Source organism: Xyrauchen texanus, chromosome 11, assembly GCF_025860055.1.
Source record: "Xyrauchen texanus isolate HMW12.3.18 chromosome 11, RBS_HiC_50CHRs, whole genome shotgun sequence".
NCBI lineage: Eukaryota > Metazoa > Chordata > Actinopteri > Cypriniformes > Catostomidae > Xyrauchen > Xyrauchen texanus.
The window spans coordinates 31,195,575-31,210,190 of NC_068286.1; the positions used below are offsets into that span (position 1 = coordinate 31,195,575).

General features: G+C 42.5%; 1 protein-coding gene across 2 annotated transcripts in view; it reads left to right on the forward strand.

The window, feature by feature from the left end:
• LOC127651249 (amyloid-beta A4 protein-like) overlaps positions 1–14,616 on the forward strand; it is a 67,838-nt gene that overhangs the window by 33,160 nt on the left and 20,062 nt on the right. For both annotated transcript variants that reach the window (XM_052136994.1, XM_052136993.1), the window contains exons 5-6: positions 1,249–1,439; positions 12,387–12,613. In XM_052136994.1, the coding sequence (XP_051992954.1) occupies positions 1,249–1,439; positions 12,387–12,613 (418 nt within the window). The remainder of the gene's footprint in view (positions 1–1,248; positions 1,440–12,386; positions 12,614–14,616) is intronic.

Below are 14,616 nucleotides of genomic sequence, written 5' to 3' on the forward strand. Positions count from 1 at the left end.
ATAACGTCTCATAACACACTCACTTTGATGCTGTGAACTCTTTATTTACTATCAACTCTACTTAGATGTAAATTAATACATGAATTAATTAACGTTAAGATATTTGCTTTACCTTGTGGTAAATGAGGGCTGTAAGAGTATCCACAGCATACTCTTGTTGAGATTTTTAAAATACTATTCAAAAAGAAAGAAAAAAACACTACATGTATCCTCTCTGAGTACATTCTATCACTATTACAAGTGATCCAACAATAAGATTCTGCTTAAAATCACTCAAACACATATATATACAACACCATCCTTTTAGGCTCTCATTAGAAAATTGCAAACGAGTGTCAGAGATTTATATTTATATTTAATTTATATTTAGGGCTGTAATTACACTTAGAACGAAAAGTTTTTACATTGAGGACATTTATTACATTTAGCTCCAAATGTTATTATATATAGGGCTGTTATTACATTTAGAACCACAAGTTATAACATTTAGGGCTATTGTTACACTTAGACCCACAAGGTATTATATTTAATGCCTTGATTACATTTAGGACCAATAATTATTCCATTTAGGGCTGTTACTACATTTAGCACCAAATGTTATTACATTTAGGGTTGTTATTCCATTTAGAAGCACAAGTTATTACATTTAGGGCTGTTATTACACTTAGAACCACAAGTCATGACATTTAGGGCTGTTATTACACTTAGAACCATAAGGTATTACACTTAGGCCTTTATTATATTTATAGTTATTACTATTATTAGGGGTGGCTATGGCTCAGGTGGTAGAGCGGGTCGGCTGCAAATCACAGGGTTGGCAGTTCGATTCCCGGCCCACACGACTCCACATGCCGAAGTGTCCGTGGGCAAGACCCAAAACCCCAAGTTGCTCCCAATGGCAGGCAAGCGCCTTGCATGGCAGCTCTGCGGCCATTGGTGTATGAGTGTGAATGTGAATGGGTGATTGGGACACAGTGTAAAGCACTTTGGTAACCTCCTAACGTTAAAAAAAGCACTATAAAAGTGCTGACCATTTACCAGTACATTAGTGCCCTCTTCATATGTTAATAAATGTTTTGTCTGAATGGGGTTTGCACATTGGATCATTATATTGACTTACTTTGAGAGATGTTTTGTGATTTCAGGTTTGATATTGATGTTTGTGATGTTTGTAAACACAAATGAACATTATTCTCAGAATTGATTTTGACCCATTCAATCACATACTCCATCTCTCTCTCATTACAGTCTTGCGGTGACCAGAGCATGAATCTCCATGACTACGGGATGCTATTGCCATGTGGTATCGACCGTTTCCGTGGAGTTGAGTTTGTGTGCTGCCCTGCAGAAACAGAAAAAGAGTCAGACAGTGCGGCCGCGGAGGAAGATGATTCAGATGTGTGGTGGGGGGGAGCAGAAGCTGACTACACAGAGAACAGGTGAGTGTGTGCACATGCCTCACAAACACTCACATACACAAATGTCCGGTCTTGTGGCAAATTGATGTAGAGGTCAACCGATAGTGGATTTTGCCAATGCCGATTAACCATGGTGGTGGAAAAGCTGATAACCGATTAATCATCAGATTTCAGTGTTAATACATTTTCTTAGTCTTTCCATACTGCGATGGACACAGACACTGGTGCTAAAAGAGTCCAAAATCAATAAAATCCCAGATGCAGTTAATTGATAGATGATTTAGTGCATAAGGTGGTTCTTTTAACCATAAACGAGCCCAAAATACACCTGGGACTCTTATTTTGAGATGTCCATGGAAACAAAATATGCACTCTTACAATCATCTACAAAGTATTACAACAGAAATGCTATTATGTAAACATCGTCATATAACAAACATGAGCAGTAATTCATCAACAGAAGCTCATCAGCGATTGGACATCTTTGGCTGTTGCAACAAATCTTGCTGTTTTTTTCAGTGTCACTCACTGGAGAACTGTGTTTTTTAGACGGCATGTCTAGTAAAATAGACATCAACTTTTAAAAGTTGCTCTCTTTCTAACATTCGTTCTGTATCTCACTAGGGATAACGCCTCGGGCGTGGCCAATCCTGGAAGCACCAATAACACACCCAGTCTGTCTGTTGACAGACCAGTCAAGTCAAGTGGTTTTTATTGTCGTTCAACCATATACAGTTAGTACAGTACACAGCGAAACGAGGCAACATTCCTCCAGGACCATGGTGCTACATAAACAACATAGGACAAACACAGAACCACATGAGACTACCAGACTAAATAACATTTCTACATAAAGTGCACGTGCAAACTTGTGCAAAAAGTATGGGACAGTACAATAAATAATTAAAAGGAAAAGGACAATAGGCACAGTAAGAGACAGTGCAGCGCTGACAGTACACATTTGTAATCTGAGCAAAAAGATGTATAATTGCCAAATGTAAACTTAACATACTATGAAATAGTGTTCTATAGACATAGCAGTTATTGAGGTAGCAGCCAGGTATAAAGTGACAATAAATTAAAGTGCAACTCTGGACATGTACAAAAGTTGGATGGTGTACAGGTGTGTGTGTGTGTGTGTCAGTCCAGTCTCTGAATATTGAGAAGTCTGATAGCTTGGGGGAAGAAGCTGTTACACAGTCTGGCTGTGAGGGCCCGAATGCTTCGTTACCTCTTGCCAGATGGCAGGAGGGTGAAGAGTTTGTGTGAGGGGTGTGTTCTCACTATTCTCTGCAGGGCTTTGCGGTCCGAAACAGTGCAAGTCCCAAACCAGGCAGTGATGCAACTGCTCAGGATGCGCTCAATAGTCCCTCTATAGAATGTAGTGATGATGGGGGGTGGGAGATGTGCTTTTCTCAGCCTTCGAAGAAAGTAGAGATGCTGCTGGGCTTTCTTGGTAATAGAGCTGGTGTTGAGGGACCAGGTGAGGTTCTCCGCCAGGTGAACACCAAGGAATTTGGTGCTCTTGATGATCTCAGAGGAGCCTTCGATGTTCAGTGGAGAGTGGTCACTCTGTGCTCTCCTAAAGTCAACAACTATCTCTTTTGTTTTGTCCACATTCAGAGACAGGTTGTTAGCTCTACACCAGTCCATTAGACGCTGCACCTCCTCTCTGTATTCTAAGTCGTCGTTCTTGCTGATGAGACCCACCACAGTCGTGTCATCTGCAAACTTGATGATGTGGTTCAAGCGGTGCTTTGCTGCACAGCCGTGAGTCAGCAGAGTGAACAGCAGTGGACTGAGCACACAGACTTGTGGGGACCCAGTGCTCAGTGTGGTGGTTGTGGTGGAAATGCTGTTCCCGATCTGGACTGACTCAGGTCTCCAAGTCAGGAAGTCCAGGATCCAGTTGCAGAGGGAGGTGTCCAGGCCCAGTAGGTTTAGCTTTCCAATCAGATGCTGAGGAATTATTTTGTTGAATGCTGAGCTGAAGTCTATGAACAGCATTCGAACGTATGAGTCCTTTTTATCTAGGTGGGTGAGGGCAAGATGGAGGGTGGTGGCGATAGCATCGTCCGTTGAATGGTTGGGACGATACGCGAACTGCAGTGGGTCTAGTGAGGGGGGCAGCTGAGTCTTAATGTGCCTCATGACGAGCCTCTCGAAGCACTTCATGATGATGGGTGTGACGGGAGGGTAGTCATTGAGACAGGACACTGAAGACTTCTTTGGCATGGGGACGATGGTGGTGGCCTTGAAGCACGTTGGAACGATGACGCTGCTCAGAGAAATGTTGAAGATATCGTTAAGAACATCTGCCAGCTGGTATGCACATCCTCTGAGCACTCTGCTAGCAATGTTGTCTAGTCCAGTAGCCTTCCGTGGGTTGACTCTATGTAGAGTTTTCCACACATCAGCCCTGTTAAGACCGAGCACCTGGTCGTTGGGAGGAGGGGTGGTCTTCCTCGCCACCACGTCGTTCTGCGCCTCAAACCGAGCGTAGAATTCGTTCAGCACATCTGGAAGGGAGGCATCTTTGTCACAGGCAACTGATGTTGTCCTGTAGTTGGTTATGGCCTGGATGCCCTGCCACATGCGCCGCGTGTCACTGCTGTCCTGGAAGTGACTGTGGATTCTCTGGGCGTTTGCGTGCTTTGCCTCTCTGATGGCCCGGGACAGTTTGGCCCTCGCTGACCTTAGGGCCACCTTGTCACCTGCTCTGAAGGCAGAGTCTCAGGTCCTTAGCAGCGCATGCACCTCCGCAGTCATCCACGGCTTCTGGTTGGAACTTGTGGTGATGGCCTTGGAGAAAGTGACATCATCAATGCACTTGCTGATGTAGCTGATCACTGATGCTGTGTATTCCTCCAAGTTGGTAGAGTCGCCATATGTTGCAGCCTTCCTGAACAAGTGAAAGTCAGTACACTCAAAACAGTCCTGAAGAGCAGAGATGGCGCCTGCTTGCCAGGTTTTCACCTGCTTCTGAAGCTGTTTTTTTTCGCCTGACAAGCAGACTGTATGCTGGGATTAGCATAACAGAGATGTGGTCTGAATAGCCGAGGTGGGGGCAGAGCTCCACCCGGTACGTGCCTGGGATGTTTGTGTAAACAAGATCGAGCATGTTCGCCCCTCTCATTGCAAAGTCCACATACTGATGGAATTTAGGGAGCACTGATTCGCATGATTGAAATCTCCGGCTAAAATAAACATCATCACAGCAGTGATGAGGGAGTCCCACCTCCCCATATAAACCAGTCATAGGTGCCTACTTCATTCTCATTAAGATCGTTGGAAGCTATCCTCAGCAGTACTCGTGAGTGGTGGTCACGTAACAGTTCATCAGGCGAGCCGTTCAGGTACATCGCAGAATGCGGCTGTGTATATTCACTGTCAAAGTGAATAGATTTTCTGCTGTATTTATATTGTTTTCTCTAGGTTGTGCAAACAAGAGCGCCGAGGCGGGTTTGTGTTTTCCTGCAGATTTTCAAGCTTTTATAGCTTCTACCTCAACTGCAAGAGGATTAACACAGAATCAATTGGCACGTTGTGGTGAACTGATTCTGTGTTCTTGAGTTCGGCTTCTGTCGTGGCAACTGCGAGTTCACTGAGTGGCGGAGCGAAGGGGAAGTATCCCTCCCATGCTTGTGGATCTATGATCTTGCTGAAGGTTTCCCAGCAGCTATGTATTGCCTGTCGGAAGGTCAGGCATGCACAGGCCACACTCGTTAATCCCAAGTTTTGCCCGCATTGTTCCTGTTTCTTACGGAAAGGAGGGTGTTGGTCACAGCATTAAATAATGAGAATCACTGTTTTTCTCCACGGCCAGTGTAGAAAGGAGGAGGGTGAAGCTGATGATCATATTTTCGAGGACAATGGCAAGGAGGATGAAGACAATGCCGTTCTCCCTGGTCTTCCTTTTTCCAAGCCAGGTAGTTGGTGTAACGATCTATCGTTTCTGGATCAATACATTGATCCAATAACCAGCAATCCAGTGTTATCGATACAACACGTAAATATCGATATAGAAATTTGTTTTAAGATGCACCTTTATTTTAATACTCTCGTGTCAGCTACGTCTTTACGCATTTCAGTCAGGCGATGAAGCAACCTTGTTGCATTCATTTCACTTTATGAGCATTAATACACTTTTCATGTGGGACAAGGAGGTGCGCAGGGTCTGTGAAGCCAAATTGCTATCCGTGCGCGCATAAGTCGGGCTTCCCATGAAGCGCTTGATCCAGTGACAGGATTATTGCGAGCATGTCAACTGGGCACTCCTTAAAAGCATGACAAACACAGAGCAGCTTGCATACATTATTAATTCAGGCTTGCTCATGCGACCCATTTGAAATGTACATGAGAATTTGCAATTTAAAAGGACAGTACATGGAGCAGTTCAACCATCATATGAAATGTCTTGACAACGCTGACATTCTTAACAGCACTAATGAGGGAAAGAGAAACACCTGCTGCCCAGTAATAGTATCAATTATAAGAGTTTACACATCAACCGCAGATAGCATGGATAGTTGGAAACTATTCATGGGTATACAAGTACTATGACTGGCCAGGGTACTCAGAGGGATCTGTATGATGGCAAACGGCTGCTGTCTCATGATGCCCCGTTAAAGTGATTTATTCCAGCCGTCCCAGCTTGTGTTGAAGAAATGTGTCAGTTTTGGGACAAGCCTTTTGCACGCAGAGTGCCTGTTAAAGGTTTTTCTTTGCTGGATGTGCACGAATGAAGGATATGGGGATGTTCAGCCCCCTCCAGTGGAGGCATCAGTGGCAAATCACCTTCAACCCGATCGTCGGGCATTCTTTTCATCTGTTCCTGCTTTATTGCCTGGACAGACGGAGAGATAGTCAACCTCAATTTACCAAAAGATAAAGTGATCTTCAGTCCTAGCTTTAAGGGCTGTTAATGCCACCTTGCTCCTCACAGCATATCAGACCAAGCTGATGGAAGAGATGGGAAGACAAATTGATCCGGGGGCGCTGGATGCAGCATTGCCGGAAAAGGTCTGCATTATTGTGGATCTCAACCTACGTGCGTCAATAGGAGCCGTCCAGAGCTGTGGCCGCAGCTTGGGTCTCACCATTGTCTATTTGGCTCGGTCTGCCTGGCCTGTCTGAGAGGGATAAGGTAGATTTCCTTGATGCCCCAGTGAATCTGAAAGCCTTTTTTGGGGCTACGGTGCCACAATGCGGCAGCAGTGTGATTTAAGAAAAAAGGATGGGGAAACATTTAAGACCTGGCTTCTCTTAAATATCAAATGCTCGCCCCCCACAGCTGTCACGTTCCGGGTGCACAACCCATTTTAGAGGTGGACAACCTGGTTTTAGAACCCAGACCAGGTTTCCCCCAGCAGTCAGGGCAGGGCACAGCCAAAACATCCCCAGCTGAGAAGCAAGGCTTCTTTTGTGGTGGTGGTGACCAAACATCATCCGTCTAATCTTCGGGGAACAAGAAGAGATGGGCGACCTTACCAGTGTTCTAGTTCGAGACATGGAGTGGGAGAACAGCACTCGCAGAGTCTCTGTTCCACTCCTCCCTCAAGAAGTGAGTTGGTTTTCCACCCCCCAGCCAAGAGAACACTGAAGGGGAATCAAACCAACCATGTTTTGTGTTACACGGTTCATACACAAACAATTCCCTCAGTGCTCTCAGTTTGCATGTCCCCTCTATCCACGGGGTCAGAAAAGAGAGGGGAGAAAATTTTGCACAAAAAAGTGTGTGACAAAAATATAAATCTCCTTTGTGCCAAGGGCACAGCATTGTATAAAAATAAATCACAAAATAATACAGCATTCAGACCTGCTGTCCCTAGGTCAGCCGATAGATGGCGCCGCAGGGAATTTGCAATCAGGGAATAGGTTATGAATTTTTGTCGGTACCTTTCAGATTTCATTAACACCCGAGTCTTCAGCAATTGTGTGAAAGTGGTGTTAACACCTCTTAGATTAACAGTTCTCAGGTCTAATTTAGCGAATGTGGGATTCAAAATAATCTAGATAAAGAGCTGTTGATGCTAGAGGTCGACCGATTAATCGGCCGATTTTTTGTGTGTGCATTTTTTAACATAATCGGCATCGGCCAATATCCAAGTATATCAAGCCGATTATTAGGCAGGCGCATCAGTGGGCAGCCTAGTGTTGTTGTGGAACACGTGTTCGACGCACGCTGCCCCTAGAGTCATTTTCCAGCAGAGTGAGCAGACCTCATCCAGTGCCTAATGAAGGAGCTAAGTTCCTTGCAGAAAACAGTAAGGATTAAATTTGTATATTTTCTTTATATTTAATTAAAAACTTCTGATATGTTACTGCCAACTTCAAGAAAAAACGCGACAAACGCGACGTTCGGCTACTTTTGATATTGATAGCGTTGTCACTCAATGCAGAGAAACAAGTAATAAAAAAGATACCAACGCACTATAGGCTAGTGAAGGACTGGCTTTGGTAAGCTTGGACGTTATCGGTTCTGCTGTCTGTACTGGAGAAATTAAGAAAATTAATTTATTATTGCTATAAAGAGAAAGTTATTTTATCTCGCTAGCCATTTCTTATGTATAATAATATGAAACCATTCGTCTGTGATGCAATTTAGCTATTCGCATTCAGAGAGAGAGAGAGAGAGAGAGATCTCGCTGACGCGGTGCCACAGCGAGCACAACATGAGCCCTGCTTAATGAGTGACAGAACTAAACATTCAAACATAGCCTGGTTTAGATCTGTGATTATTAGTCTGATTTTATTTTAGATTTCGCCTTCCAAAAATTATAAAAATAATATTTATACATAAGCCGCATTCTGTCTAGCACAACTTCCTTCCCTTCACAGCGGTGCACTGACATTTCTCACTAAAACTCAAACTTAACGTCAGAATCAGCACGATCGGTGATTGTTGCAAAATGCTACTGTTGCTAAATTGCGGGGCGCATTTAATAATAAAAAGAGCACTAGAGATACTGTTCCCAAGGCGGCGCGCGCTCCGAAACAGACCACAACGAGACAAGCAAAGTATAGGCTACTTTGGGTTTCATGTGCGCGTCTAAACGATCAAATATACACAAAAATATGTCAAAACGACCGGCTTGGAGATTCACTTAAACACAGTTTATGTCTTAAATGGATGTAGTTATGGAAATAGTTGGGAGAAAATAAGGTGCATCAGGAGCCTATTAGATCTGAACTCGGTCTTAAAGGGGAAGCTGTCTAATAAACATGCTGACGATTGAGCCATTACTGCGAATCAAACAACAAAAGGCAAAGAGAAAATCACTTACAGCTCTTGAATGAGTAACTTCTGCATTAATAAGCATTAATCTATCTATGATAAACTATGCAGTGTTATTTTACAATTGATTACTTTACTGTTCAGGTGTGGTCTAAAAATAAATCAAATAATATTAGTAGACCTTCCTGAAATTAAATCACTGTGCCTATATAACATTTATCTTTGTGTAATATATATATGCTATATATATATATATATATATATATATATATATATATATATATATATATATATATAGAACAAAAAGAACTGTTAAGAATACCGTTAAAGTACCGAAATGATAAGCAGTATCGGTAAGAGTAGTAAAACCATTAAAACCTTAACGATACCCATCCCTAGTTATGCCTGTGCTTCTCTTGGATGCTCTGAATATTGGATTTCGTGTCTGGATTGCCCCTTAATTAAAGCTGCATTTGGATCTCAACCTTCGTGTCTCGGAGAAGTTCGTAACACCTGCTTTGTTTATTTAATATATTTGTTATACATTATTTATACAATATGTTTTTACATTATACATTTTTAATTTAAGTGTACAAGTGCAGATTGGTCAAGTGTTGAATAAATGTATTTGTTGAGAAATTTTGTCTATCTTAAGTAATTATTTGTGTTACATTTTATCTTTCAAATAAAAGGTTCAAATAAGAGGTTAAAAACAAGCACATATCGGCCAAATATCAGCCAAAATAAATCGGCTGCATTAATCGGCCATCGGCCAACCCGGATTTCAAAAGATCGGCATCGGCCTGAAAAAACCAATATCGGTCGACCTCTAGTTGATGCCCTCACAGGAAATAATTTATCTTGGTCTCCGATTGAACTCCGATCAGTATCGATTGTTTCTGTCAGAGGAACGCATCGGATCGATTCGTGGTTGTTTGCCCCTTTTTCTGAAAGGGAAAGAAGTCTCATTCAGGTTGTGTCTTCGCCTATTTGATCAGGTTTTCTCAATGGTGTCAGTAATTTCTTTGGGAATGCTGCGATATTGTGCAAATGATAGTTTCAGCATTGGATTGCAGCGCAACACTTGTGTTTTTGCCGTCACTTAAATCACAGAGTAAGAGTCTCCGTCACTGGAGAATCCCTGCTTTCCTTCATGGGGTAACCCCTTTGGTGCGGTCTCCCTGAGGAAAGTGGTGACGACAGACCCGTCACTCACAGTTAGGGGCACTATGTGAAGGCAGAATAGTGTATGGGGTTTGGCCTGTGGCGCACAATCTTTCTGGAGATACTGACAGTGTTTCTAGCATTGAATGTACAGTTCCTTCAATGTCACAATGTCCTTTTCGGATTGGACAACACAACAAAAACTGTGGCATACATAAACAGACAAGGGGGTACGCATCAAACAGTGGCTACACAGCCTTTCACAAAAGCTGATTGTGTGAAGCGGTGCACGCTTTCTCTCCTTACGGGCGATGCACGATTCAGGAGTGATAAATATGGGGGTGGATCTCCTGTCCAGGGGGATTCCTCTTTACGGAGAATGGAGACTTGACCCTTAGGTTGTGAGTCAGCTGTGGGAGAGATACGGGTAAACTGCCATAGATCTCTTCGCATTGCACAAAATTGCTCATTGCCTTTTGTTCTCTCTGGTGAGAGATGGTGCTCCAATGGGTGTGCATGCTCCAGCGCATCCTTGGCCAAACACGCTACTTTACGGTTTTCCTCCACTGAGTCTGGTCATTCTGGCTCTAAAAAGAGTAAGAGAATATGATCACTCAATCATTCTGATCGCCCCGAACTGGGAAGCTGTGGTTGGTGGAGATAATTCAACTTTTGTGCACCCAGCCTTGGCAGCACCCGCTGCGCAGGGATCTCCTGTTGCAAGCACAGGGGAAATATTTCACCCCACCCCGGAGCGAGTTGCTCTTTGGGCCTGGCCCATGAGAGGCTAAATTTGAGTGTCACGGGTTACCCCCCAGGGTGATTGAAATGATTCAGAGTGCGAGAGCTGTTTTAACACTCTGCGTATGATCGGAAATGGGCTGTGTTTGAGCAGTGGTGTGCACACAGACACATTGTTCCATTTTTATGTTCAGTGGCAGATGTTTTTTGTTTTCTGCAGGAACTTTTAGATAAAGGCAGGGCCTTTTCTATTGTCAAAATTGATCTCGCTGCCAAATCAGCTTGTCATGTGGGAACTGACTCTCATACGATGGGTCAACACCCGCTTGTTTGCAGGTTTATGAGGGGTGCAAGACATTTGAACAGGGTGTCAAAACCACTGTCACCATCATGGGATCTGTCCGTGGTTCTGAATATGCTTTTTCAGCTTTATTATTGGCCTTAACAACTGCAAAGCGGGTTAGTGAAATACATGATTTGTCAGTTCATCACTCTTGTATGTACTATGCGGTGGCTTTATTGAGAGTGTCTCTTAAAACGAATCCAGCCTTTCTCTCAGCTGTAAGCCAGTGGATTAGCACATTTTTCACCCACTGCCTTTTTCCTCGCCAGAGGATGAGCAGCTTCACTGTTTGTGTCCAGTACGTACTCTACTCTTCCTCATTGCCTTTGTTCTTTCCACGTATAAATGTAATCAACTCATTCTACCAGAGGCATGACTTCCTCATGGGTGCTGTTTAAAGGCATTTCAGTCCAGGACATTTGTGCAGCTGCGAGTTGGACATCGCCTCACACTTTTGTCTGATTTTATAGACTGGATGTTACAGAGCCGTCATTGGCTCATTCAGTCCTTCGTGTGGGTAGTCATTCTGCCAACACGTGTAAAAAAAACAATAAAACAAACACACAAATCAACAATAACACAGTGAAGCACAATTGAGTTTGTGTACATTGGATATGAAAATTCGGGTAACTGTCTGCTTTGAAAAGCATATCTGCAATATGGGAGTTGGCTACATCCCATAGTGAAATACCAAACAAATGTTAGAAAGAGAACTTTAGGTTACTCATGTAACCCTGGTTCTCTGATAACAGGAGTGATGTATCTCACCACACTTCCCTCCTTGAAGTTGCAGAGAATGAAGTAGGCACCTATGACAGTGGTATATATATAGAGGGGAGGGACTCACTCATCACTGCTGTGATTGGTCTATCAATTGGCAGACTGGGTTTTATTGATGCTTCCAGGATTGGCCATGGCCGAGGCATTACCCATAGAGAGATACCTCACTCCTGTAATCAGAGTTCCGGGATTACCTGAATAACCTAAATTTAGATGTGTTGCATTGCACTATTTTTTTATTTTCTTTTAGCACAGATCTGGATAGCCCCTTAGACTTTTTTGGGTGTTTTATTGGTGTCTGTTTGGAAAAAATATTGCCTGAAATATCACTTGTTTATTTGTGTCGATCTATGCATTTTTAATAACAGATTATGTATCACATGCCTTGCAAAAACTCTTCATTTGCAGCACACGTGCAATTATTTTGTGGCAAATCTGCCCCGTTGTTTACCAGAAGTTTTCCAGAATATTTTTTAAAAGGGATCAGAAAATTGAAGCTACAAATGGTCAAATTAAACATTAATCTTTCAATGTGTTATCTTTGCTACTCACAAACAATGTGAAGTCATGTGACAACAATATATCACACTACAGTTTAAAACATTAACATTTTTAGATTTCAATTTAACTTTAAAGTGAACACAGTGTCATGAATGTATTCAATATTTTAAAAGAGTGAAATGTTCTCCTTTATTCTCTTCAGTATGGCCCGAGACACTGAAACCACAGCTGCTGTAGTTCAGAATGACGGAGATGCTGATGAGGAAGACGAGGAGCCGCTGGACGCAGATCAGGATGGAGATGGAGATGAGGATGAGAAAGATGAGGAAAATGATGAGGTCATTGATGAGCGCAGCGACAATAGGCAGAGCACCAGTGTTGCCATGACAACCACCACCACCACTGAGTCCGTGGAGGAAGTCGTCAGAGGTGAGCGAGCTTATGTGTTTGTGTCATCTAATAATTTTCTGCTCTCGTATCACATCTAGCGACACGGCTGGATGATATATTGAATATTCACAATATAATTGCTCTGATTTTGCTGACGAATTTGAGCAGCATTGTCAACACCACATTGGTTTTACGGTGCTTTTCATTTAACCATTATGTTTCCTATAGTCAAAGTTTCATTAGATACATTTCACAATACTTCCTTGTCTCCAAACTGGTGTTAATATCTGAACTTCTGAAACAAAACTTTGCTCAAGTTGGTAATTTTGATTAAATTCCCTGAACCAGTTCAAACCGAATCAATTCAAAACTCACAATGAATTGTTTGTCTAATCACTCAAAAATATTTTTCCTATGTTAAAATTAGGACTGTTGATTTAACACATTAATTCTGTGCGATTAATTATATAAAAAAATGTACGCAATTAATCATGTCCCCGCCCAGACCGTAAAAGGAATATTTATTGGAGAAATTCAAGCTTGAAGTAACACCTGTTTTCTCCAGGGGACAGTAAGTGAAACTCCAGCTGTTTAGGCAAAATGCACCTTATACAGAGAACAAACCACACTTAGCCACAGTAGACAGCACAAGATGATAAAACGTTCTTGCGTTCAAACATGGCTTGGAGTGTAAATCAAAGATCTCAAGGCTCAAAGTGAGGCGCTCCACTTTGGTTATAATTTATATAATTTTTAATTAGATAATTAATATTAAAAACATTTGGTTATTATTATCCACTTTTGGTCTACAATTATAAAAATGGATTGGAAACTCCTGAACGAACCTGTGGCTTGAAAATGCTAATAGCTCTATAGTCATTTCAAAGCAAATATATATATATATATATATATATATATATATATATATATATATATATATATATATATATATATATATATATACACTCACCTAAAGGATTATTAGGAACACCATACTAATACTGTGTTTGACCCCTTTCAGCCTTCAGAACTGCCTTAATTCTACGTGGCATTGATTCAACAAGGTGCTGAAAGCATTCTTTAGAAATGTTGGCCCATATTGTTAGGATAGCATCTTGCAGTTGATGGAGATTTGTGGGATGCACATCCAGGGCACGAAGCTCCTGTTCCACCACATCCCAAAGATGCTCTATTGGGTTGAGATCTGGTGACTGTGGGGGCCATTTTAGTACAGTGAACTCATTCTCATGTTCAAGAAACCAATTTGAAATGATTCGAGCTTTGTGACGTGGTGCATTATCCTGCTGGAAGTAGCCATCAGAGGATGGGTACATGGTGGCCATAAAGGGATGGACATGGTCAGAAACAATGCTCAGGTAGGCCATGGCATTTAAACGATGCCCAATTGGCACTAAGGGGCCTAAAGTGTGCCAAGAAAACATCCCCCACACCATTACACCACCACCACCAGCCTGCACAGTGGTAACAAGGCATGATGGATCCATGTTCTCATTCTGTTTACGCCAAATTCTGACTCTACCATCTGAATGTCTTAACAGAAATCGAGACTCATCAGACCAGGCAACATTTTTCCAGTCTTCAACTGTCCAATTTTGGTGAGCTCTTGCAAATTGTAGCCTCTTTTTCCTATTTGTAGTGGAGATGAGTGGTACCTGGTGGGGTCTTCTGCTGTTGTAGCCCATCCGCCTCAAGGTTGTGCGTGTTGTGGCTTCACAAATGCTTTGCTGCATACCTCGGTTGTAACGAGTGGTTATTTCAGGCAAAGTTGCTCTTCTATCAGCTTGAATCAGTCGGCCCATTCTCCTCTGACCTCTAGCATCAACAAGGCATTTTCAGCCCACAGGATTGCCGCGATACTGGATGTTTTTCCCTTTTCACACCATTCTTTGTAAACCCTAGAAATGGTTGTGCGTGAAAATCCCAGTAACTGAGCAGATTGTGAACTACTCAGACCGCCCGCCTGGCACCAACAACCATGCCACGCTCAAAATTGCTTAAATCACCTTTCTTTTCCATTCTGA